We start from the raw sequence: 27934 nt of genomic DNA on the forward strand, positions 1-27934 counted from the left end.
ACCACAAAGGAGGAAACCCCAAATGTGGTGATGGCCATGGGTTCCAGACTTCAGGTAGACATTGCTTGCAAAGGATTCAAGACAAAGTATTAAAAATGAACATTGTATTGTATTTATGATTATGTCAATTTGTCCAATTACATTTGAGCCCCTGAAAATAGGGGACTGTGTATTAAAATGGTGGCTGTTCCTAAACGTTTCATACAATACATACATTCATTCATTCATTCAATTCATTCAAAACCCTTGAATTAAAGCTGAAAGTCTGCACTTCAATTGCATCTTGATTGTTTCATTTCAAATCCATTGTGGTGGGAAATGGAAATTGTGTCACTGTGCAAACATTTCCAGACCTAATTGTAAAATAATTCTCTGGGAGAAGTTGTGCATTGTCTGACAAAAGAGCAGACGTGGACATATCTTTGTCCATGACTGTACAGTAGCCTATATGGATATTATGTATCATGATGCATTCATGATGCCAGTTGCAGCAGTTACAGTTGTCTTGGAAGACTAAGCCAAGGGGGCAGATCTGGACAAAGGTTCTGCCTTCAGCACACTGGTAGAAAGATCCAGGTGCATCTGGTTTCACATACAGCCCACTGGGTCTGCCAGCTCAGAAACCCTTACAGAGTGTTTGGTGGCAGAGGTGGCAGAGGAGGCAGAAGAGGCAGGTCTGGAGGAGAGAAGTATTCAGTTTATTGAGAGTGGCACTTCAGTAGGACAAACACTGGATAAACCAGATTGCCAAACAAATATGGTTGTATATGTAAAACTAAGTATTTCCGTTGATATCGGTGCTGTTAGTGTATTTGGTGAAATATAGAATGAAAGGAATTATTGATTTATTTACCAATATCAAGGAGGTATTTAAGATGGTTGGTCAGGGGATAGTTGCCCAGTCCACAGAACTGCCCGGCAAAATCGTCCAGGTCCAGAGTCCAGACGAAAGCTCCTCCAAACTTGTTGTCTTTTAAATAACGGACCTTAGGAAAGGAAGTGAGGGAGTGAGAGGATGAGAGAAAACATGGAGACAGAGACAGTAGAGTCTTCTGATGACTTTGATACAGTTGCAACACCTAACAGTAGATTAGATTAGATTCAACTGTATTGTCATTGCAGAGTACAAGTACCAGACAACAAAATGCAGTTTAGCGTCTAACCAGAAGTGTAAATAGTGATATAGTGAAAAACATGTTATCGTAGATATACATGTATATTGTGCAAGGACATGATACTGTAGACAAAATAGGATATGTACAGTTACGAAATGAGAAGTACAGTATAAGTACAGTAGGTAGTAGGTATATATATACAAACACAGTAATTAATCCCTTTATACAAACATGCTAGGATCCGAAACCACTGCATTCTATATCCCTTACTTCTAAGCAATACTGGTAGGTCTAAATACCTTTGTTGCATAGCTCTCCTCGTTGTCAAATCCAAGCCACTCCTTTGCTTTAGTAGCATAGGGAACCTTCTGATCATCAATCCACTGGACACTGGTTCCTTGGAGGAACGTGCAGATCTAGAAACAAGATGTGCAACATGTTCAGATCAAATGTCATGAAATGAAGTACTGTATGTCACAAGCCTGAATCAATCAATCAAACACACTTTATTTATATAGCACAAGTCAGCATTGAAGGCAACCCCAAGTGCTGAACATAAAAACAATAGTAAATAAAGAACAATACAATAAAACAAGAGGTAGGAGATAAGAAATAGGAGTAAAAGTGCAAGTTCAGATAAACACAAGATAAGAGCAATTTTTTAAGCCCGTTTTAAGCTTTCTTTTAAAGATATCCACACTCTCTGCCACCCTCGAGTGGGCCTAGTCTGCCTGAAGTTTGCCAGAAGCCAGCCTCCTTGGTGTAGTTGCCGACGGAGGCATTACCGCTGGTAGGGGCTCCCACCCCACTAGTAGCTTCAGAGGCTAGGCGGAACACACGCCCATATGTAGCAAAGCCCATCCTCAGCTTCTCCACAGGGGCGCCCTGGTCTCGCCAGTACTTCATGGCATAGTCCTGGCAGAAAGATGGAGACAGAGAGAGAGAGAGAGAGAGAGAGAGAGAGAGAGAGAGAGAGAGAGAGAGAGAGAGAGAGAGAGAGAGAGAGAGAGAGAGAGAGAGAGAGAGAGAGAGAGAGAGAGAGAGAGAGAGAGAGAGAGAGAGAGAGAGAGAGAGACACACACACACACACACACACACACACAGACAGAGAGAGATCTCTTGAATTCGATTTACATAAACATGCAAAACATGCATAAACATGCAACGCTCATATTTTATATGACTTTGAAATGTAGACCACCAGCATGATGTAGAATGTGCAATTTAATCCAAATCAGAAGCTGCTTTCTCACAGTGTTGCTGAGGTCGCTAGTGTCTTGGGACCCTCTGTACAATGGGCTGTTGTGTCCTGTGACACTCTCCCAGGCACCATGGAAGTTATATGTCATCACACTAGGGATGGACGGTTTTTCGGTTAAACCGAAAACCGGGGTTTATAAAAATAGAAACGGTTTTTTATCAAAACCGTCTGAAACCGGATTTTTTTTTTTTTTTTTTTTTTTTTTCCCTATGTTGTTCAAAGAATAAAACTGGAACATGTCACATGTTTGTCGTGTGTGAAAATAACAATGATAGAGTCTGAATCTGCCACGCAATGAGTGAGAGGTTTGGTCAGTTGTGAAGAATAACTGAGGATTAATATCTAATTGGGATTATATTTAAGGGTAACGAATCACTCTATGGGAAAGATAGTTGCCTTCAGTTATTGGTAGATAGGAAAGGTTTTTTACAATTAGTCGCTTACATTTAATAAGATAATTTTCGCTGCTCTCTGTAAAGCGCATTGGGTCACTTTTGTGAGAAATGCGCTATAGAAATAAAATGTGATTTGATTTGATATCAATCAATCAATCAAACTTTATTTATGTTCTATAGCACAAATCATGCATTGAATGTAACTCCAAGTGCAGTATTTACTAAACCACAATATAATAAAACAAGAGCTATACGGATCAAGAGTGTTTGTGCACAGCACCACTGTGTGTGAAGGCGCTACTGAAAGTGATGACAGAACGCATGTCTCAGAAGATACGCGGTCACTTAGTGACGCAAAGGTAGTTCTGTATTTATCTCTATCTGTATTAGTACATTTATTTTGAAAGCTCTATTTTGACAGCTCTACCATGGGCACTTTTATTTTGATGGGGCATTCTTTGTTGATTGACTTACGACAGTTCAGGACGAGTCAGTCTCGCGGCATGTGGTTTTTATGAAAAGCTTTAAGTATGTTCACTGCATAATTCTAAGTCTAATATTTCAGTGATTATTGAGCAGTATTCAAATATTTCAATACATTGAGCAGCAGCTGAAACTTTGTCTAAGAACCAAGATATTGAGAAAGCAGTTCATTCAATGAAGACGCTGTTCCAAGAGATGATTTCGTATATATTTTGGTATCTGTTACTTACTAAAAATGAAGAAGAATTCTTGAGCAAATTTGAGCAAGACTTGTTTATTCAAAAAAGCAGGTTACACAGCATGGCCCCTTCAATGGAGCTGATGGTCCGAATCGGTCACAGGATGGATGTGAAAAATAAAGAGAAAGAGTCCATCTACGTAGCGGACTTTATACCCTGTCACTATTATTTCGCTGAGCCAACTGAACAGAGTCCACGTTACTTTAATTTGGTTGAATACAAAGCATACCAGTGAGTAGGTGAGGCCATTCTCCGTCCTGCAAATAGGATGTCATTGTCTTATTCCAATGTAACCTATGTTATGGCCGTCTTGCTGACTCGACCCCAATGCAATTATCCTCCCATGATGACATTCCATCCTCTGCACATGCATTGTCAAAAGGCCACCGTGTGTCTCTCCTTATCTCTCCTAACAGAAACAACACAAACGGACGGTTATCTAGTGAATAGGGGAACGAATCAGATAAATGACAAATATGTTTCTGCCCTCAAGCAAGCCCTGGATGAGTAAAGAAGGAGTCAAACAGAGTCTCCTACTATGTTGCTTTCACTACGTGGCCGTCGGGTTGCCATGGCTACGTCATATGAAAATACACTACACAGCCCCCCTCGGAACACGCAGAGTGTGTTCCGAAACTAAACGACAGACAGAAAAACTACATCAACCCATCAACTACATCAACACATCAACACATCAACACATCAACACATCAACACATCAACACATCAACACATCACTCAGTTCATCATGCATAATACAAAAACTGAGATACAGAAATTTCCAACGACCGATGTTTCCCTCGTCCGAAGCGGCAGGGTCAGAGGTTGCTAGCACATGGCCCCAGTTGGAGAACAGCCTTTACCGCTGTCTCAGATTGATAACACTTTCATAGTCAGGAGCTTCCATTGTCGCGTAACCATTACATCACTTCACAACCGACATCAATCACATGATATAGAAAGAAACAAACAGGAACCGAAGCAAACAATCACAAAACATCACTTAATAAACAAATCATCAAAAGAGGAAACAAAATCAGAAAGCAAAGCAGAATCCAGCTTTTGCTCATCAGCTATGTCGGCCATCATTAAAGCATTAACCGGAACATCAGAAATACACTTTCCAAAACATTTGATTAAAATACCAAGTAACATAATACAGATGATAATGACAACAAGAATAATAGCGACGGACCTGATCATATTACCAATACCTGAAAAAGCAGAATCAAAGAAATCCAATGTATTCCAACCGTGTTCTTTACGTAAATCCTCTATACCCTTCTTGTTAGATTCATGGAAATCATACAGAGCGTTACCAGAATCCGAAATATAACTGCAACATTCACCGCCTATCAAAGCACAAGTACCACCCTGACTGGCCAAAATAATGTCCAAAGCCATTCTATTTTGGAGAGCTACATTCTTAGTTTCAGTCAATTCAGTAGCCAGGGCAGATACTACAGCATCCGAAGCATTAATGTGTTTTTCAAGAACGGATGATAGGGCACTTAATTCAGTCTGAGAGTTGTAGACACCATAACTTGGGAATATTAGGCCAAAAAACTTCTGAGCGGTAGACAACGCCCTACGACTACGATGGGTTGCTTGTTTGTGAAGTACAGACATCTCTTCCCGAGTAACTTTCCTAATCAAAGGTATCAGATGAGCTAAATAACAAAGTCCCTCACTCAAAGCAGGAAGCTTAGAGAATGCATTATTATCACACACAAGAAACACACCCTCCGGGAGTTGAAGCTCCGTACCAGGATACGGGAAAATGACACCACCTATACAAGACGCGGCCCCTAGCTGACGAAGCGCGCTGCCCTTGGGCCGAGATTGTATGTCAATACAGGTTGTAATATTTACGAGAGGCATGACCTTAAGCTGCGTGGTGCCTTTCTGCCGTCTGGTAGTATTGGTATCATGTAATTTCATTTGAGGCACCATAGCACAATCAACAACTTTACATTTCAATCCAGAAATAACAACTGAACCTCTCCACCGTGTAGAAGTCACACTCCCAGAACATAACAGATGAGGACTCAATGCAGTACCATTCAATTGAACGAACATAGCTTGGATAATATATATCTTCTTCGGACCTGTTGGTTGTGACAAATGTGTAAGCCTATCAATAATAACCTTCCCCACACCGCTAGGCCTATGGTGTTCGTTAACTGCTGCTGTCAGACGTTCCAACACACCAATATCCACACCTGCATAGGAAGAATTTAAAGGAACCAGAATCGTGCTGGGCTGACAAGAAGAGCTCTGGTTCTTGCCCTGTAAAACAAATTGGGCTAAACCCTGCCAATTATAATGAAACCATTCTGCTTTAGTTAACGGTATGGGGAAAAACATAGGAGCAGATGTACTTACAGGGACCTGTTGACAAATCCAGCAATCAGAATAATTCATTTTTGAAGCAAAATCTTTCATGATACTAGTGGCAGAATTAGGGTGGGACCGTGTCCCCAGGTGATTAGAATCATACAACAAATAATCGTCAGTAGCGACTACAATCGCCTTCGTAGAAGCCTTTACAGCAACATTTTTAACCTTTCCTGGTAACTCAACTGGAAAAATATATTCATGCACAAATTCCCTACAGTCCACCAAAAAGTCGTGTGGAAAGTCAGGAATGTTACTACAAACTTTGTCCTTGAAATTGTTGGATTTGTCAAACACCTGTTCACCGATATTACGTCTAGCACACCAATACGAGTTCACCTCATTGTCAACATTAGTTAATGTCACAAGTGTTGACATTAACTGTTGTGTAAGTGTAATATATTTGGCATCCAGTAAGTACCACTCAGCCGCTTCAGTCGAGGCATAGATCAAACAATCATCAACAGTACAACGTGAATGTGGGCAAATAAAAGCTCTACCTAATGTGATAAATCTTTTCTGACGTCCAGGCATAACAGTGTGTGAGTGAAGTGTAGCATTGTCCAAGGAAGTCAATGGGGTAGGAACACTAAGGGGTATATTAGTCTCTGAAACGGCATGGCTTGAGTTTCCTCCTAATTGGCCTCGGTGTATCACGGGATCTGTCTGGTTGGGGTGTATCACTGACAGGTCTGTGTCTCTCAATGGTACCTTGGTCCGGGCAGCCGCCCGGGTTGCTGACATCTCCGTCTGGAGCATTGTCAGGGTCGGAAGGGGTGACAACAGGGGCAACACCAGGCTTGGTAGAACCCCCAAGAGGGGTGTCGCAGTCACTGGATCCTTCACGATCTCCCTTGGCCCACTCGTCTCTGGGCTGGACAGGGTCTGGGACGAGGCCCCCGGCATCATCTGCATCACGGCGCAGATACTCACCAACATCTTCGTCAGCCTGGATGTCCAAGCTGTGGACTTCCTCGTCCCCAGGGGTCTCCTCACCATCCTGCTGAGGCTCTCCCTCATCGTCCTCATTGGGTGCCTTGATGCAGTGATGAACGTGGTACCAGGTGGGGGACCCCTTGATTTGGATGGCAGTCCCAGTGCACCGAACGACCTCGTATGGTCCTTCCCGTCGAGCCTCATGCCACTTCCGTCTGTAGACCTTCACGTATACTTTGTCACCCGGTTGCAACGCGTCCTTCCTCTCCTGTGCGTTCACCTCCTCTTCACGTTCCTGTTTGTGGAGCACATAAGAAGAGATACTCTTTTGCCGGTTAGTCATGTACTGTACATAGGCTTTCATGTCACTCTCCAAGAGAGCCAAACTTGGCCCTTTCCCACTGGTTCGTGCACAGGGAGCTGTCATTATTCTCCCCATAGCCAGTTCATGGGGAGTCAAGTGCAGCCCTCGAATCTCACTGGAACGACAGGCCATCAATGCAAGAGGGAGTCCTTCCACCCAATTAAGACCTGTATGCTGACAGACCTTAGAAAGACGGTTCTTAAGGACCCCGTTCATCCTCTCTACCATCCCCTGGCTTTGAGGTGAGTAAATACACCCAAATCTCTGCTTGATTCCCAACTTTTGTAGTATAAGCTTTACCGTCTTATCCACAAATTCCTTACCATTGTCTGACGCTATCCTATCTGGAATTCCAAACCTAGGTATGAATTCCCTGCATAGGAACTTTGCTACAGACTGAGCATCCTTTTTTCGAGTGGGGCATGCTTCTACCCATCTGCTGAACCTGTCCACTACAACTAACATGTACCTGTATCCTGCAACAGGACGAATCATGTCCACATAGTCAATCACCAAATGTTTCATTGGCCCGTTTGGGGTAGGGATATGCCCAGTTCCCACTGGTATTCCAGGTCTGATATTGTTTTTCAAACAGACCACACATTGACCAAGGATATGGTCTATTTGTTCCAATAAATATGGAGCCCAAAAACCATATTCCTTGGTGATCTTGCGTCTTACCTCCCCCCTGGCCACATGTGCTAATCCATGGGCTTCCTGTATCAGCATGCCTAATAAATCTGGGGGTGCCACAACCAGTCCCTCATGATTTCTCCATAGACCTGTGTCATCCTGACTAGCCCCCCTTGTTAACCATAGGTTTTTGTCTAGCGCATTTGCCCCACTCTGTAACATCAACAAATCCTCAAGCGTGACCATGCCCTGTAACTGTGCTTCATGTGTGACCAGCAGAACTTTACCTGCTTTGTCTGCTCCTGTAATGGCTTTGGCTGCATCATCTGCAGCCCTGTTACCTTGTGTGACATGTGATGAGTCAGATCTGTGTGCGGCACACTTCACTATGGCTAATTCCCTTGGTTTCATCATGGCTTGTAACAGCTTCATGATTTGAGCGTGGTGCTGAATAGGCGAACCATCAGTTTTCTTAAAACCCCGTCCCTTCCATACAGCTCCATGTAGATGACACACATTATGGGCGTAGGCAGAGTCGGTGTATACTGTCACTCTTCGTCCGGTTCCCAAGTTGCATGCTTCTGTGAGGGCAATTAACTCAGCCAATTGAGCTGAACAAGGCTGAGGAACAGCCTCGGCTTGTTCCACAATGAACCCTGAATTTTGGGATCGGACTATGGCATACCCAGCACGTAAACTTTCTCCTACCCGGTAACAAGATCCATCAGTCCAATACTCAACGTCAGCTTCCTTTAAAGGCAAAGCTAGTAGATCTGCTCTAAGCTTAGAGTACCTCATAGCTTCCTTCACACAATCGTGTGGTTCCCCATCTTCTGGGGTTGGCAAGGTCTCTGCTGGGTTAAGTGTGTTACATCTTAGTAATGTTACATCTTCTCTTTCCAACATCCTGTAATAATTCCTAATCCTAGGCATCGTCAAAGTATACTTGCCTTGATTCAAAAGATTCCTTAGACTGTGGTGGCAGAGAATGGTAATTGGGTACCCCATTGTTAAGGTTGTTGCCTTCTCGTACATAAGATATGCCCCGGCCATTGCTCTGTAGCATGGCGCGAAACCCATTTCTACCTCTGAATATGCGACAGAGTAATAGGCTATGGGCTGTGGACTAGGTCCAATGCCTGTTGGTTGCGTAAGAACAGCGCAGGCATACTTCCCTTTGGCTGAAGAAGAAACATACAATCCAAATTCTTTGGAATAATCTGGAAGCGCTAAAGCTGGCGCTTCTTGTAATTTGTGTTTAATTGTCTCAAACGCCAAATCAGCTTCCCTTGTCCAAGTAATGCAACATTGGAGTTTATCACTACCTGTTTCCTTAATCATCCCCCTCAATGGAGCGACCAGTCTAGTGTAATCCTCCACCCATGCTGAACTATACCCAGTAATGCCCAAAAACATCATCATTTCCCTAACCGTTCGTGGTTTTGGAGCCTTCTGAATAGCTTCCAAGTGTTCGTTAGTGACACTGCGATGTCCCTGTGTAATAGATTGTCCTAAGTAAGTTACCTTTTCCTGGCAATACTGTAGCTTCTTTTTAGACACCTTGTGTCCCTTCTCCGCCAAAACCTTTAACAGTTTAACGGAATCCCTGTGACATGTTTCTTCATCTGGGGCACAAAGGAGTATGTCATCCATGTACTGAATGGCAGTACTACTTATCGTCTGCCCTAACCCGTCTAAGTCCTCCTTCAAGATCTGATTAAAAACATGAGGACTGTGTTTGTACCCTTGTGGCATTCTGGTATATTGATAATGTTGACCTTTGTAGGTAAACCCAAATAACCCTTGACTTTCTACACTAAGAGGTATAGAAAAGAAAGCCCCGCATAAATCAATCACTGTAAATACTTTGGCTGTAGATGGAATCTGAGTCAACAACACATGAGGATCAGGAACTTCGGCTGGATAGCTGACAACTACCTCATTCACAGCCCGTAGGTCATGTACCAGACGATATGAACCATCAGGTTTCGTTACTGGCAGAAGAGGTGTGTTACTTAACGGATATTGAGTTATCTTCAAGACTCCTGCCTCTAACAATCCTTTGATCTGTGGCTCAATTCCATCAATTGCTTCCTGCTTCAATGGGTATTGGTTTTTCCAAGGGGGTTTTGCAACCGGTATGAGTTCAACTCTCAATGGACGAGCTGATTTCACAAATCCAATGTCTGTACTGTTCTTTGCCCACAGGTCTGCTGGCACATTCTGTATCATTTCTTCTCTGAGGTCTTTTTCAGGTTGTACAGGAAGGATTAGCTGGTTCATTAGCTTCACAGTCTGCGGATGTCCTATTCCTTGAGCAGAGATCATCAGTTTTGTGAACTGTCCATCAATGCTCCTCCAGATAGCAGGGTTTTCTTTTGTCGTTACAAATCTGGCTTTTTCTGAGTCTGCCATCATTGCCCCTAAATGCTTCTGTTTATAGTGTTCAGATATCATAAGTGTCACATGAGGGATGCTACCCTCAATCTTATGCTCCTGATCTAGATAAGTGTCACTGTTTATCTTCATAGCCACTCCCTGAGGGCCTAGGATTATACAACTTGTACTAAGCTGTACCTGTTTTGGCTGATGCTTCAGCCACTCATCTGGGTTTGCATCTGCAACTTCTCTAAAATACTGGAGTGTACAATGCAATGGATCAGTAGGCCTTCTGGCCTCTGACATGTGTGCCAGGATATAATTGTCCCACATCCTTGCTGGTTCCATTAGGTCTGGGCTAAGCCCTCCCACCCAATACACCATAGATGCGTTGTTGTCCATCATGACAGACAGCTGTCTGTTCTCTTGTGGCACTGTCACCCGACAGCCGTCAGGTGTGCATTTCACTGTACAGTTCAATTGGCATAGTGCATCTCTCCCTAGTAGCCCTATTGGCGTGTGTTCTGATACAAGTATTGACAGATCTGCTCTCTGTCCTTTGTACTCTAAGCTTACAAGCTCAGTAGTAGGGATCAGCTGTTTAATTCCCTCGAATCCGATTGTCTTCACATATTTCCCAGACATAGGAAGGTGCGTGGCATCTTCAGGCTTCAGACAGGTGTAGGCTGCTCCACTGTCCACCATCAATTCTAATGGACGTTGGTTGACCGACACCCATATGGTAGGTTCATCTTCAGGCCTGTTCGTCACCACCAGCTGGCACCCCCCTCTCGGATCTTCTGGGCACCCCTATAGCCCAGCTGGTGGGCCTCCGTAGGGGTTCACCACTCCTGGAGCCGGCGTAGCAGGGGGCCTATATCTTCCTTTTTGTTTCCCCCCTGCGCCCCCCTGGTTCTTCTTCCAGCAGGTACGGGCTAAGTGTCCATCCTGGCCGCATTGGAAACATGGTCCTAACATCTTCTTCCCGGCTGCGGTCCATCCCTCTTGTGGTGGTCCTTGGCCAGGCTGGTTGTATGGCTGGTACGGAACCACTTGCACCCCTGGTGGCCCCTGTGGGTATGGATACCCCCCTTGTGGCCCCTGTGGGTATGACTGGGGAGGGACAGTTTGCAGTTGCTGTGGTTGAGATGGGACCTGTAGGGCTATGGTCTGCACTCTCTCTCTGGTTTTCTTGCCTTCAGTCAATTGTACTTGAGTTAGTTTTCTGAGTGAGTCTTCGTCTTGTGCCTTCTGTATCTGAATCTTCTTTCTAAATAATTCTACTTGGTGTGCTACGTTGTCTATATAAACAGCCTTGTTCATGTGTCGTAGCCCCACCACTTCTGCTAACTTGTTCTTAACTGGGGTAGGGAGACCTTGTTGAATCTTTTCCCTGATTATGGCTTTTTCTAACGGGTTATCTTCGGCATCCTTCCCTGTCACACTTCTCCATTGAGAGTGCACACGGGCTACATAACCTCTGGGATTCTCATCTTCTCCCAGCGGCATCACAATGATATTGTCTGGGTGAATGTGAGTAGGGTATGTCTCTCTGATTGCCTTCCACAGCCTGCCTCTGTTTGCTGCGAAGAGCTCTGGGTCATAAACTGATGTACCGATATATTTATGAAGTCCTGCCTTCGTCAATATTTCCTGCATGGTGTCCAATCCTGTAATAAAGGCTAAGAGTCTTTTCAGGTCTCCCATCGCGGCCTGCGTCCCTGTCAGTCTCACGTCCATCTCGTTAGTCCAAGGGTGACCCCCATCTTCTAGGACTGGGAGTTTTTCGATCACTTCAGACAGATCTGTATGACCCCAAGGACGATATTCTATCTTGTTATCTCGAAACAGCACCGGGAAGATCCCCTGAATTTCCTCTTCCTCCGATGCCTTCCCTCTTGGTCTAAGGCCATAATTGCTTACTAGTGGCTCCGTTCTTTCGTCCCACCTTGGTGTCGCTGTAGACCTTGGGAGGTTCGGCTGGGATGTATGATGTGATGACACTTGACGATATTCTCTTGAGAGGTTCGGCTGGGATGTATGAAATGATGTCACTTGAGCTATCTGTTCTTCCAGTTCCTCTATCTGTCGTATACAACTTTCCTCCTCTCTTAGGCTTCTCTGGAGTTTTCTTGCCCTCTTTCTTAACTCCTCCTTATCCTTTTTCACCCTTTCTTCCTCCTCTTCCTCCGACATCCTCTTCTTTTGCTTTAAGCTCTCTTTCTTCTTCTCTATCTTCAGAGACTCCTGCTCATCTTCAGAACCACTTTCTTCTTTTCCCTTTTTATAGCGTCTTGTCCTTCCCTGTTTTTCGGCCCTGGCTATTAGTTTTCTGATCTGAGCACTGTAACCTCCCTGTGCATTGCTGTCAGCACCGGAACATTCGCCTTCACCTCCACTGCCATCTTCATTGTCATCTGTCTTGTTCTCTGGTTCGAAATCCACGGTCACTTTCGCTCTTCCCCTCTCTAGTACATTATCACCCCCATCTTTGATAGTGAAGGCTCCGTTCGTACTTAGGACGGGGACCTGAGGGTAGATCCGCTGAGAATTGTCCTCCAGTATCTTGGCATAGGGAGGAGGACTGGAGATTGGAGCTGTGTGTGAGAATGGAATGTTCACTTTCTCTTCCATTGCTTTGGCCAATTCATCTCTTTTTTCTGGATCCATGTGAGCTGTTTTCTCATTCCAAGCTAATGCTACTTTCTGCCCCTCTACCTTGAAGAGGTCTAAAATAGCTAACTCTAACCTGCGTTTCTCTGATCTAATCTTTCCTTTTTGATGCGCCTTATGTGCATTGATAAGTATCTCCAATGTTGCAATTAATTGTAAGTCAAAGGTGCCCTCTTCTGGCCATGGTTGTTCAATGTCTGCCCAACGAATATTCCATTTCGTTGACATTTTGCTAATCTCCTTAACAAGAGGATTCATTTTTTCCACTATAGCCACAGGGGATGAATTTGCTAATATTCCCTTGTCTGTATTAACAGCCCTCACAATGTTACTGGGTTTGGCTCCCATGTCTGAAATATTTATACTGCTTAATATGCTGAAAATATGCTATAAGGTGTACTTTTCTTACAACCCACCTTCTGTTGCCGTATCTGCTAAACAGATGCTAGTCCAACTTTTAACTGCGTCAACTGTCTACACAGAACATTACAATTCAGAACAACGGATTGTTTCAGTGGTATTGTGTATTATTGACTTAAATGTAATCTATGTGTGTGTGTTTTAATTTAAATTTAATTAAAATTTTAATTCAATTTTATTTAAATTATTTAAATAATCATAACTAATTAATCACTAACAATCAATTATCACTATTAATTAATATTAATTAATTATTAATAATCATAACTAAATAATCATTCAATTCAAATTTAAATTCAATTTAATTTCAATTCAATTCAATCCAAATTTAGTTTAGTTTTAATCTAAATGTTTTTCCCTTATTGTGTATGAATGTGTATCACTTAATTGCTCAGTCAATACTAATTATAGTTCAGGTCAACTTTAATTATTAAACTACAAAGGCTGTTCAACACAATTTATCAAATTACAAAGGCAGGTCACGCTTTCTGATTCACAAAACCCTTGATTGCTCAATCCTCAGATATAAACTGTTCTGCTCTTCTTTGATCAAAAGCTGTGAAAAAGAACTTGAAATAAAAAGATGTAAAATACGAATAGTGACAACAACCTGTAAAGAAATTGATTTGTTATTTGGAAGGAATGAATGATTAATTATTCATTACAATCTGTAAAGAAATCGACTTGTTATTTGAAAGGAATGAATGATTAATTAGACTTAGTCATTGTACAATCGTACACTTCATTGATGTAAACCTGTGAAGTCAATTAGCTATTATCAACATATCAAACAAAGGAATGGTTATCATTAGATTGTCACAAAACAATTGATCAAAGTTTTGTGAAAACAGAAAATGAAATGATCTGAATAATTAATTCAATCAATTTGTAATTAATTAAATTAATTAAAGTAATGTAATATATTACAATCATTTACAACCATCCATTTATTAATGTAAAGGACTATTTCATCGACCTCAGATAGATCTCACTGAGGATTAGTGTTTTAAAATGTCTTGTCGTGTTTTGTCCACTAGATGGCGCCAAGCAACCGACTTGGGTATCGATTGCTTCAAAACACCCTGTCGTGATCTCAAGTCACAACCTATTATTTTTCTCCTATCAAACACAATGCTTCAGCGATCACAATATGCTGAAAAGTAACTTACAAATATTAATTACAATCTGTAAATAAATCAACTATTAAGTGAAAGGAATTAATGACTAGTTAGAATTATTCATTATATCATCATATACATTGATTTAAAACCTGTGGAGTCAATTATCTGTTATCAAAATATTAAACAAAATGAATGGTTATTCAGAATAGTTTTCATTAGACAGTCACAGACATTTGACCAAACCTGTGGAATCAATCAATTGTTTTGTGAAACAGACAATGAAATGATCTGAATAATTAATTCAATCAATTAGTATTTAAACAAGTAATGTAATATTCAACAGTCATTTACAAACATCATTCTATAAATGTTCTCTACAGATCTCTGTCTTCTATGCAAACAGGCAGACCGAGAGTCACAGAGCTGTTTTATCGATGGTCATAAATCTTCCTGTGTTCTGCTCAGAAAACAGATGTCTCACAGAACGACTGGCCTCTTTTCCTTTGAATCTATCAAAAGCCCACAATCTATCTTTACTTTTAACAAACTATGCTTAACTTTCGTGATTTCTGCAATCACAACTTTATTACAGAGAGAGATGAAAGGCAAGGAAGAAAAATGGAGGAAAAAGAATCTGTGTTCTCTAGTCTCTGCTGGGCTACGCCCTTAGTATGGAATGTGCTCCGGCTAACGCGCATGCGCCCGCTTTCCACTAGACTTGTGAATGAAAACTCAACAAATATCCCCAAACTACTTTAAAATACCCCAACGATCAACCCACTTTATCTCTATACCACTATAGTCTATGTGAAATGGATTTTAACTTTATCTTTTATGCAACAATCAAATTCAGGTTCCCTTTGTAGTAGAAAGGATTTTCAACTCCGTGTGTGCATGTGTGCTTTTTTGCAGCCTTTTTTTTTTCTCTGAAATGAGACACACAGAAAGGGAGGGGATGGGCTCTACCCCACGGTTTTTCCTCGAAAAACCACGGTCTTCTCAAACAGAGCACATTCACGACTCCGCAATATCAAGATTATCTTTCAATGCAGTTAAACGTATTATTTCACTTTAATATTCTCTAATGCCTTTTTTCCACGGTCTCTCTCCCAAGAGAAATCTGAGCCTGTGTGTGTCTGTGCGTGCCTGCGTGCGTGTTTGTGCTCCGCTGACAAGGACAAAGGACCTCTTGTCTTCCAAAACAGACTTTACAGTCCAATTACACTTTTATCAAACAGGAATGCTCATTCCATACACATAATAACACATTCATCAGCTTCTCGCTAATCTTCACAATAACCAATATTGCCGACCCATTAACAAAACGTCTTCCGTTAATTTTCTGTCGACAAGCCTACACTTTTCATGTAGACACTACTAAAGTTCGTCTTCCTTTAGTACCAGGCTTACACACACACACGATATTTTCCCAATACAGTGCAATTTACACATTTATGTACAAATACAGATTTCTAAATCCGGCTCTTTAAATTCAATCCAATTGTAATTATCTTATATTTCTAACAGATACTCAACACAAATCTAAATTCTTTTGTTTAGCTTAAGATCATTTAATTACATCAAAGCTGGAAGTCTGACAGGGAGAGAGAGGGACAGAGAGACAGAGAGTGAGAGAGGAAGGGAACCAATTTGAGAAAGGCAGAGGGAGAGAGAGAGAGAGATAGAGAGAGAGAGAGAAAGGGAACCAATTTGAGAAAGGCAGAGGGAGAGAGAGAGAGAGACAGAGAGAGAGAGAGAAAGGGAACCAATTTGAGAAAGGCAGAGGGAGAGAGAGAGAGGGAGGGAGACAGAGAGAGAGAGAGAAAGGGAACCAATTTGAGAAAGGCAGAGGGAGAGAGAGAGAGGGAGGGAGACAGAGAGAGAGAGAGAAAGGGAACCAATTTGAGAAAGGCAGAGGGAGAGAGAGAGAGGGAGGGAGACAGAGAGAGAGAGAGAGAGAATGAGAGAAAGGCAGAGGGAGAGGGGGAGAGAGAGAGAGAGAGAGAGAGAGAGAGAGAGAGAGAGAGAGACAGAGAGAGAGAGAGAGAGAGAGAGGCAGAGGGAGAGGGAGAGACAGAGAAAGAGAGAATGGTACTTACCTCCAGGCGCTGAATGAAGAGATGTAAAAATTGACGGTCACTATAATTACTTATAAGCTATTAATTAACTCGTGGGCTAGTCTCGCCATTATTTCGTATATATTTTGGTATCTGTTACTTACTAAAAATGAAGAAGAATTCTTGAGCAAATTTGAGCAAGACTTGTTTATTCAAAAAAGCAGGTTACACAGCATGGCCCCTTCAATGGAGCTGATGGTCCGAATCGGTCACAGGATGGATGTGAAAAATAAAGAGAAAGAGTCCATCTACGTAGCGGACTTTATACCCTGTCACTATTATTTCGCTGAGCCAACTGAACAGAGTCCACGTTACTTTAATTTGGTTGAATACAAAGCATACCAGTGAGTAGGTGAGGCCATTCTCCGTCCTGCAAATAGGATGTCATTGTCTTATTCCAATGTAACCTATGTTATGGCCGTCTTGCTGACTCGACCCCAATGCAATTATCCTCCCATGATGACATTCCATCCTCTGCACATGCATTGTCAAAAGGCCACCGTGTGTCTCTCCTTATCTCTCCTAACAGAAACAACACAAACGGACGGTTATCTAGTGAATAGGGGAACGAATCAGATAAATGACAAATATGTTTCTGCCCTCAAGCAAGCCCTGGATGAGTAAAGAAGGAGTCAAACAGAGTCTCCTACTATGTTGCTTTCACTACGTGGCCGTCGGGTTGCCATGGCTACGTCATATGAAAATACACTACAATGATCTTCCGTGCAGGCGTGCACCCTGGATCAGCGGAGCTGGTGTGTTAAGTGTTCATGTGTTTTCATGTATGGTGTAGCTTACAAAAGTCTGCCTTTCCACTTATATTTGTGAAACTAAGTAGCCTAAATGTGTTGCGACTGTGCTTACGGTGTTTTAATGGTGTTCGACATGAGTGTATTGTAGCAGTAGGGCTCAATTATTTGAAATTGCCCCCCTTTTTTTTTTCTTTTTTTTTTTTCTTTTCGTTTTTCGGTCGTTTTTCGGTTAACCGGAAAACCGCGGTTTTAGTCTTTGACGGTTTTTCGGTTTCAATAATTGGAAACCGTCCATCCCTACATCACACTAATGAAGTCCAGGTATCTAAAATGTATTGCATTAAGAATATGAATATGAATACTTTGAAAATGTGTATTTCAGAATCAGAATGGCTTTTATTACATCTTACTGTACAAGTACACAAGAGTAAACATATTATTTATTTTTACCTGCTTATCTCTGCAATTTCATAGCCACCATCGATGTCTCCTTGCCAAGCAGTCACTGCTGCAGCGAGCATTAGTCTGGGGCGGCCAGTGGTCTTGCCCTCAGCCTCATAGGCCTCCAGCAGCTCCTACAGTAGAGAGAGGGGTTTATTACACAAAATAATCACTTTTATTACACCTTACTGTACAAGTACACAAGAGTAAAAATATTTGGCTTTGGCTCCTCAACATTGCAGCATTCAGATACAAAAAATAATAATAATAATAATAATAACATAATAATAATAACAATTATGATTATAATCATAATTATAATAATAAGTAACGTAAGTAAGTAAAAAAAAGTACACATTGAGAGAGTAATAAAGTGATGGATTTTACAGTGGCTTCAATAGTGCAAAAGATGCTGTGCAGAGTACGATGATATGACATGTGTAACAGAGTTGGGAATGTACTGTATGTTGAGTTTCTCTGTGCTTGAGCAGCCCTGGTTGTTGTTGGAGCCCCCTTTGGAGTTTGCGTGTACTGCAGGTCTGCGCGTTCTTTTGTCCTTTTGTTGTTGCCATACCCAGTGGTCGCGCTAGAATCCACTACCATCTGAATAGGTTTGTCGACGATGTAAAACGCTGCTCGTATTTTATTATTTGTGTGGAGAATCCTGTAATATACGGTGAAAATGTTGGTGTAGTACTGTGCTATTTGTTTTTACATGTATTGTGATGATTTCTGTATAGTTTTATCCACTGATTGTACGTTTGTTAACATTTTGTATTATACCAGAGTTCTGTATGTTGGCTAGCAATGTTTCACATTTCAGTTCCCGCATTTTTGTTGCTAGCTCAGATGATATAAAAATGTATTGTAAGTTATTTTGAATACGCAGATTTGCAAGAATTACACTACAGACACCAGAGGAACACTTCCATGTCTTCCATACAGGTATGTTGCTCCACATGTTATTTGTAATTGTTATTTGTAATGTTTGAGGGAAATGTGTGTTCTTCTTGTAAACAAGTTATCCTGATGCATACCTGCTGTCAACCCTCCCGTTTTTCCCGGGATTCTCCCGTATTTTACCTTTCTTTCCCGTTGTGCTCCCGTTTAAATATTTCCCCGTAAACGTTAGTTGGCGCATGCGCACAATCGTTATAGCCATGTCGGAGTCCATCTTGTTTCCTCTCGTTTCTTGGGCTGCGTTCGTAATCTTGCTCTGAGAGCACCGGAACGCACACGTGCAACGTCATAAAGGGACAAGGTAATTTGATTGGACAAGAAGCATTCCATGAGTGGTGATCAGATTTCCAGAGCGTTTTTACGAACGTTATCGCCGTTTTGAAATGATCGCTGGTTGCATTGCGCTGCTCTTTTCCCATTGACATCATGGTGTCAAGTAATGTATAAATAAATGTGCTGAATTGATATGCCATTTTGTGTTTTCATGTATATATGCAGGGATGTTCAAAGTATTTGACTTTCAACCAGGTATCTGATTCTGACCACCTGTAGTCACTTACTTAATCATAGGAACTAGTTAACCCAATTCTTGTTGCACACCCGGGGGCGTGCCCATGTAAGGGGTCTCCTAGTCTAAATGTAAGGGGTCTCCTAGTCTAAATGTAAGGGGTCTCCTAGTCTAAATGTAAGGGGTCTCCTTGTCTAAATGTAAGGGGTCTCTTGTCTAAATGTAAGGGGTCTCCTAGTCTAAATGTAAGGGGTCTCCTAGTCTAAATGTAAGGGGTCTCCTAGTCTAAATGTAAGGGGTCTCCTTGTCTAAATGTAAGGGGTCTCCTTGTCTAAATGTAAGGGGTCTCCTAGTCTAAATGTAAGGGGTCTCCTAGTCTAAATGTAAGGGGTCTCCTAGTCTAAATGTAAGGGGTCTCCTTGTCTATGTAAGGGGTCTCCTTGTCTAAATGTAAGGGGTCTCCTAGTCTAAATGTAAGGGGTCTCCTTGTCTATGTAAGGGGTATGGTTTGTGTTTCCCTTATTTTCCAATCCCAATGTTGACAGGTATGTCCTGATGTGAAAAACGGAAAGAGTGGTAGCGCTAGAATACAACTACCGTCTGAATAGATTTGCAAGAATTACAGACACCAGAGGAAGACTTGTGTTTTATATGTCTTCCATAAGCCCTTTCCGGATGGCATATAAATTACCTGAGGACCTCGGTAATACTTATTTTACCCTAGGACCCCAGTGATTTTAATGACCGATCCGGATGGATTAGTCATGTCAAAGTCAAATACACAGGGGGCCAAAATAAAAAAAAATGGTACAGGTGGAGGGCCGGGCTGGTTCAATGTTTATTAAAACTCGCAATTATTGCACATATTGAACCAATACCAATAACACAGCCTATATTGCACTTAACATTAATAATTAAATTAGCCTAAGTAAAACATAAATAAAATCAGTTGCAATATTTTCTCAAGGCTCTTTCAGTAATAAATTGAAAAGTTTTTTTTTTTGCCTTCTTTTTTTTAACAGGTAAACAGCTAAATCAAATGTTCCTTCAACGCTCAATGGCAAGATAAATGCAAAAATGAAACAGCATGCATTAAAAACAAATCAGTGTGCTGCTCTGATCCTCACCAATGACTGTCTTTTATAATAAAATTAGAAAAGTTAGTGCAAACTTGCTGACATACTCGGCGTTTCATTAGAGCAAAAGGCAGGGCTCGACATTGTGACTGTTTTGGTCGCATTTGCGAGTGAATATATTTCTGTGCGACTTGGAAATACATTCAATAGCACCAGTGGACTCAATTACTCATGTACTCATCAGGGATTTGTAGTTCTTCATTTGATTTGCCGTGGTCCTAACGTCTTCACCTCCAGTCCCCCCAACAGCGTTTGCTTTCGTTCCTTCTTTGAACATTTATCTCCCATGATTACAATAGAAATATCATGCACAGTAGCACTAGTCGATAGCCGTTATGGGTGAAGGGTTAGTACTAGTAGGTACTAAGTAGTACCTTAGTAGGCTAGATCAAATGAAGAACTACAAATCCCTGATGACAGGGAGATGACGTATGACTTATCTGATGAATCAACCCCTATTTTATTAATTTTCTCTATATAACGACGTCGATCATTGATCGGCAATGACACTATATAATAGTTTGCCTAACTGGCCATCGGATTTGGGCTCCTAATATCTAAAAAGCACTACGGTTTTCTTATTTTATCGGATTAAAGTAGCGAAGACCAGAAATTCCCATTGACCACCAGTCAAACTTCTACACTTCTATCACCCAAAAAGGGGCGTGATCATTCTGATGACAGGGAGATGACGCGCAATTGCTCTGATGAATACTGCGGGCCGGTTTTAATAGTAATTAAATATCATCCCGCGGGCAAGAGAGAACTCATTCACAGGCCTGATCTGGCCCACGGGCCTTGACTTTGACACATGTGGATTAAAACATCTCCATGCATGTTTGCGTTTCGGGTGCAAGCTGCCATTTAACATCACAGAAGAAGAAGCTGTTCCCGCCGGATGTTTTGTCAGACCCACAACACAACGCACGTGTAGCAACAACAAGTAATTTGATTGGACAAGAGGCATTCCATGACTGCTGATCAGATTTCCAAAGCGAATTTACGAACGCAGCCGAAACCACTCGCAGACTGTTTTTTTTTCATAACACGAAACTTTACGTTTTAAAGTACCCACTCGATATAATAAACAGCAGTTTACCGATCACAAAATACTCATAATTTGTGGATTGGATTTACTATTCTCCTTTGCCATAGGCTACTGGTAAGGGAGACTTTTGTAAATACGTTCGTTTTGGGATGTGTTCGCGTTTGGGGCTGTGTGATCATCTAATTATGTGTAGTTATGTGTTTCTAGCATGTCGATGTTCTATCAGAATGTTGTGATGTTATCAAAATTAAGAAGATGAATGGCCGAAATGGCGCAAAGTGGAGAAAAACAGATACGACATCTAAATGCTGCAACACTGGAACCACGTTATGAAATACCAGTTAACAGATATTGTGATGTATCGTTGATGAATTGGGGGGGGGGGTACGGGGGCCAAAATATTGTACGGTTATCAATACGTGAGTTACCTTGCGATTCCCACCCCTAACTTCATCCCTGTGTGTTGTCAGCCACCGTGATTTGTAGAGTGCTAGATCCAGACCATACAAACTGCACAGTTTACAAGCTAATGTTAGGTAAATTCGCTAGAACTGGTTCAGAAGAAGAAATCAGTCCATCGTCACTTACATCGTCGTCGTCGATTAACCTTTTAGGTGGTTTGGTTATCCGATAGTGGAGATTCAAGGGAGTCAATAATGTCATCCACATCCATTGGTTGCACAGAGCTCACCTAATACCTTAGATCTCACACCCCGGTCAAAACTGTTAATGTTAGTATTAATATCGCGCAAAATCATGCAATGCGTACCAAATACTGACATGTCAATCCGGACGGTAATATAATTATCAGAGGACCTCAGGGTTTGCTGAAAAACAGTAGGTAATTCCAGCCGGAATAATTACTGGGGTCCCCGGAGTAAATCACTGACATGGTCGGTCCGGACAGGATAAACATTACCGAATTACCCCAGGTAAAACATTACAGAGGTCCTCAGGTAATTTATATGCCGTCCGGACAGGGCTATAGAGATAAATAAAAGTGGTTGAAAGAAGTTTGCCTCCTGTTTGACCAACGTTACACATGCAATATACTACAATACAGTACGGTAGTAAATTACTCAACCAGTTTTTAGTATTCTTCCAGTGTGTATCTCCAAGAGCTTGGGGGAAATAGCTGTTTGTTAGCCTCTGGGTTTTAGCCCAGAGGCTTCGGTACTGTTTCCCTGACGGCAATAGCTCGAACAGTTTTTGATTGGGCCTAGAAAGGATTGTACTTTACATCTGTGAGTTTCACTGGTTTGGACCTGGCCAGATTGTTAGATATCTTTTGCTGAACTGGAGACGATCCAGTGCTTGGTAGCAGTTTTGATGTTGATAGTTCTGATGTTAACAACGTTTACTCTTGTCTATTCTATTCAAATGTCGGTTCTCTGACCTTGCACAACAGTGTGAATCTCTGTTTGTCCTCTGGGGGGCTCCCTCGTGCTCCAGGGTACTGCCAGTCTAGATCCAGCCCATCAAAGCCGTGCTTCCGCAGGAAACTGATAGAGGACTGGATGAACGTCTGTCTGTTGGCTGGGGACGACACCGTTGTTGTGAACCTAAGGAGAATTAGACGAAATGATAATTTGCTACTGATAGAGTGTTACATCATGAACACAAAAAAGTACACTGCTGGTTATCCATGTAGAATGAAACAAACAAAAAAGTAAATCTTACTGCTGGGTGCCAAAGCTCCATCCACCAACTGCCAAGAGTGTTTTAAGTTGAGGGTTTCTGTTGGATAACACAAACACCATTGTCAGCAAACAGCAAAACCTCCCATGAAATCTATGAAAAGGGAAAAAAATACCAACCTGTCTTTCAGTCCGTTGAAGGATCTGTATAGAGTCTCATCATTCCACTCAAGGGTGGTCAGCTCGTTGGTGGTATTGATGATGGAGAAGGCGTAGATCAGGTGGGTGCAAAGGAAAGGGTCAATATCAGTTGGCATGAACTTGCCAGTTCCAGGCCTGTACTGGGCCCAGTTGGTAATGTAGCATACCAGCTGCGAGGTAGAGCCTTGGACAAGAGAAGATTGCAATATATGATTTTGCAAATAGATATAGAGCATTGTTCTAAACCACTGTATATCTATATTTCAAGGCAACATGTCATGTAATACAGTATTTTGATACTGTAGGTAAGATGTGATTACTTTGTCTCTGTGATACTTCAGATTCAGATTCAATTTAATTGTCTTTGACATTTAACCAGATTACACCAAAGTGCAAAAGCCATAAAAGTATGGACAGACATATGTACAGCGTGATATGTACAGACAAAGACGAGGATGTGTACAGTTAAGATATGTGCAGTGCTACTGTTTTCAGTGTTGGAGAAGTGGGTTATCTTACCTAAATGGCACAGGACCAGGAACAGACCTTCAAAAGTACAGATTCAATAAGGTCAACAAAGAGCATATCACACAAACAAAACAAAACAAAACATGCAACTTTCTTCAAGGGAATTGTTGAAAAATGTCTTTACCTGCCAGTAGAGTGAGTTTGGTCATTGTATTTGTGAATGCAGTGGCAGGAAGAGAGAGGATCTTTTATCGTGTCTAAAAGGGAAAAAAAGAACAGGAACAGGAACATGGAACAGGAACAGAAACTGTAAACATATCATTTTTTTCACATCACAGCAACCCAAGCGCTCTGACAATGTGCAAATCATCATTTTCTTTTCAATCATCTGACTTCCCACCGAAAAGCTATGCTTTAGCAACAAGACTCTCAGCGTTGCCCTCTTTTACCTGCACACCTGCCTGTGTGTGTGTGTACTGATTGTCTTTTGTGTTTTCCTTTCCTTCTGTGTCTTCTCCTGGCACTCGAGTTACCCGGTCACGCCTCTTCACTACACTAGACTTACAGATGATGTTGGCTGGCTCACAAGCACTTACCTAATGTATGTTGCTATGTTTCTGCTGTAATTTTTGGTGATATTTTACTGGCGGATCTCTACGAGGTACATGATTTTTTATGAGGTACAATTGTATTTAATTTTGAATTCGGTACATGCTAGTTAATTGAGGTGCAATAGTTGAACTCGACCTAAATGAAATAAAATATTTGTTTCTGTATTTTTCTGCACTGTGCCAACTAAGCTGAATTTATTGATGTGACAGATTGCTGAACATAAGATATATGAATGAATGAATGAATGAATGGTCTTTATTGTCATCAGTGTTTCCTCCAGGATTTTTCACAGTAGTGGCGGAGCGCGATTTTACACAAGTAAAATCACAGTGTGACAGTCAGATGGAGCATTCGGTAAACAGCAAGGTAATGCTATCAGTTGAGTTAAAGAAAACCAACTCTTACCTTTGAGGACACCAACATGAGCCGTGTTTACCCGTACCTCCGCCGTTCTGTTCGTGGTGATTTTAGAGGCAATAGATTATTTTTGCCCTGCGCATATTGCTATGAATAGTTCGAAGCTAGGTGCTTGTACGTTAGGTGCGAGAATGCTCGGTTAACCCATTAGCGGGAACATTATTTGTTTCACAAAATAGGCTGATTTAATTGACCATGAACATCAGAGACATACATTACGAATGTTCATTTAAAATACTCTATACTGAGCACTGGTATAAGAACATGAACCAGAGAACAGCAGTAAATGCAATAACCCACAGTCGTCGCTGATGATGTTGCATTTTCGATTAGGATACGTTTACGGGATTAAAGGGATGGGCGACGGGCGAAGAGAGAAATCCAAATGTCCCGCTAAATTCGGACCAATCACAAAACTGTTTTGAAAGCGCGTCGCCTCGCGCCGCGCGCCTGTTGAGAGTGATTCAGTCTCGATTGCAGTGCGAACATAAACGACGTGGTTAATTGCAACATTGTAACATATTGTAACTAACTACGCCCTAAATCGTAACGAAATGTAGGTCTGGAAGCGGCCTAAATCTAGCTTCAATCTGCTTTTTTTCTGTTCTCCGGTCATAATAACTCGCTGCCTTTCTGCGCAGCCTGAATCAAAGTGGACTGTCTGAATCAATTAGTGGCGGAGGAAATTCATTCGTGGCGGCCCGCCACGAATAAATGCATATAGAGGAAATACTGGTCATTAATACAGTACAGGTACCATACAACGAAATTTAGGAGGGGGGGCTCCCCTGGTGCTAGGATTTTTTTTTACTTAAAACAAGAAGGGAAAAGAGCTGGTTTACATAAATAAAGGCTATATCCACTATCCACTATACTATACTACTATACTATACAAATAAAACACTGTGCTGTACTCTATGCTATGCTATACATATCCTAACATTTCCTATCTCTGAACCTTATGTACACGAGGGTTGTCATATTGCACATAGTATTATTGCACATTCATTTAAAGTGTCGCAGTTTGCAGGTTTGAAATGTTCACATTTGTATTTCAGTATTGCACTTATGATTACAATCTAGTAGCTGCCATCAAATTGTCTGGATTGTCCAGGGCCTAGAACCTAGGTCTTTGCTGTGTTCAGGGCCTGAATGGCCCTAGGGTAGAAGCTGAGCTTCAGTCTATTTGTCCTTGCGGACATGGTCCTGAACCGCCTGCCTGAGGGCAGCTGAACAAAGTGTTCGTTCCCAGGGTGGGATGGGTCTCTGGAGATCTTGGAGGCCTTCCTGAGGCAGCGTGTGTTGTACAGCTCTTCCAGAGAGGGGAGGGGGGCGCCGATGATCTTCTGGGCCGATCTCACGACTCTCTGTAGCGCTTTCCTCTCTGCGGCTGTGCAGCTGGAGAACCACACGCAGATGCAGTAGGTGAGGATGCTCTCCACTGTGCAGCGGTAAAAGGTCACAAGCAGCTCCTGTCTGAGGTGGTATTTCCTGAGGACTCTCAGGAAGTAGAGCCGCTGTTGTGCCTTCTTGATGATGGCTGCTGTGTTGGTCTTCCAGGACAGGTCATCCTGTATGTGCACCCCCAGGAATCGGAGAGTTGCGACTCTCTCCATGCTCCCTCCATCGACGAGCAGGGGCTGGACCTCAGATTTTTTCCTCCTGAAGTCCACGATGATTTCCTGGGTCTTTGACTGGTTCCGCAGCAGGTTGTTAACCTTGCACAGCTTGCCCAGCTGCTCCACCTCATCCCTGTACGCCGCCTCGTCCCCCCCCCGAGATGCAGCCCACCACGGTGGTGTCGTCTGCAAACTTTATGATGGAGTTGCTGGGGTGGACGGGGGTGAAGTCGTAGGTGTAGAGGTTGTAGAGGATGGGGCTTAGCACGCAGCCCTGGGGGGACCCAGTGCTGAGTCTGAGGGCTGTGGAGGTGTGGGAGCCCACCCGCACCCTCTGGGGGCGGTCAGACAGGAAGTCCTTGATCCATGCACAGATAGAGTGTGATAGTCCCAGGTCTAGTAGTTTGGTCACTAGCCTGTCTGGAAGGATAGTGTTGAAGGCAGAGCTAAAGTCCACAAAGAGCAGTCTCGCGTAGCTGTTCCCCCTCTCCAGGTGGGATAGAGTGGAGTGGAGAGTCGTCGCGATGGCGTCCTCTGTGGACCTGTGGGCTCTGTAGGCGAACTGGTATGGATCCAGGTTGGGCGGGAGGCGTGTGACTATGTGGGTCCGGACCAGTTTCTCGAAGCACTTCATGATGATTGGTGAGAGTGCCACCGGGCGGTAGTCGTTTAGGCAGCTCACCGTGCTTTTCTTCGGGACTGGGATGATTGTTGAGGTTTTCAGGCAGGGTGGGATGGTGGCCTGGGACAGGGACTGGTTGAAGATGTTGGTGAAAGCCCCGGCCAGCTGGTCGGCGCAGTCCCTCAGCACCCGTCCCAGGACGCCATCCGGCCCTGAGGCTTTTCTGGGGTCCACCGCCTTCAGCACGCGTCTCACTTCATGCTCTGTGAGGGTGAGGCTGCTGAGAGCTGGAGAGAGTGGTGTTTGTGTTGTGGTTACCTCCGTTCGCCCCTCGTCGAACCGGGCGTAGAAGGAGTTCAGCTCTTCCACCAGCAGGGGGTCGCCCTCAGCGGCTGTGAGCCTGTTGGCTCTGAAGTTTGTCATGTGCTGAACCCCCTGCCACACCCGCCTGGAGTTGTTGCTCAGGAAGCATTCCTCAATCTTCTCTCTGTGGTCTGCCTTGGCCTCCCGGATGCCACGGTTTAGGTTAGACCTGGTGGTGTTGTACAGCAGTTTGTCCTTCGCTGAGAAGGCGTTGTTCCTCTCCTTGAGCAGTTGTCGGACCTTCTCATGGCTTCGTGTTGGGGTAGACCCGGACACGTTTGTCCACGGTGGCTGAGTTGGTGCAGTTCACTATGTGGTACTGTCTAACTGTCATTGACTTATCCTTGTGCATAAATAAATACAAGTAACAAGTACCGCCTATCCGCCCTCCTAGGTGTCACCGGCACAGCCCTCTCCTGGTTCCAATCTTACTTCTCAAACAGGGGACAGTTTGTCACCATCAATGGCTCGAGTACCCCCCAGCCCCAGTCAATCAAGGCGTGCCTCAAGGCTCTGTGCTTGGACCCCTCTTCTTCACCATCTACGTGCTTCCTCTCGGCCAGATCCTCCGTCATCACGGCCTCAACTTCCACTGCTATGCAGTCCCTTGTCAACTG

At 42.9% G+C, this 27934-nt stretch overlaps 1 protein-coding gene across 1 annotated transcript; it reads right to left on the reverse strand.

The window, feature by feature from the left end:
• Positions 1 to 587: 587 nt before the first annotated feature.
• Positions 588 to 27892, reverse strand: LOC308160367 (acidic mammalian chitinase-like; the record flags this gene model as incomplete). Its single annotated transcript, XM_080534282.1, has 11 exons — positions 588 to 676; positions 854 to 986; positions 1415 to 1531; positions 1845 to 2030; positions 2369 to 2468; positions 17587 to 17610; positions 17736 to 17860; positions 22775 to 22940; positions 23059 to 23115; positions 23196 to 23400; positions 27856 to 27892. 11 exons carry the CDS (start codon positions 27890 to 27892, stop codon positions 627 to 629), a joined length of 1200 nt encoding a protein of 399 aa, XP_080390408.1. The 3' UTR covers positions 588 to 626.
• Positions 27893 to 27934: the final 42 nt, after the last annotated feature.

Source organism: Nansenia antarctica (genome assembly GCF_963989245.1).
Source record: "Nansenia antarctica genome assembly, chromosome: 6".
NCBI lineage: Eukaryota > Metazoa > Chordata > Actinopteri > Argentiniformes > Microstomatidae > Nansenia > Nansenia antarctica.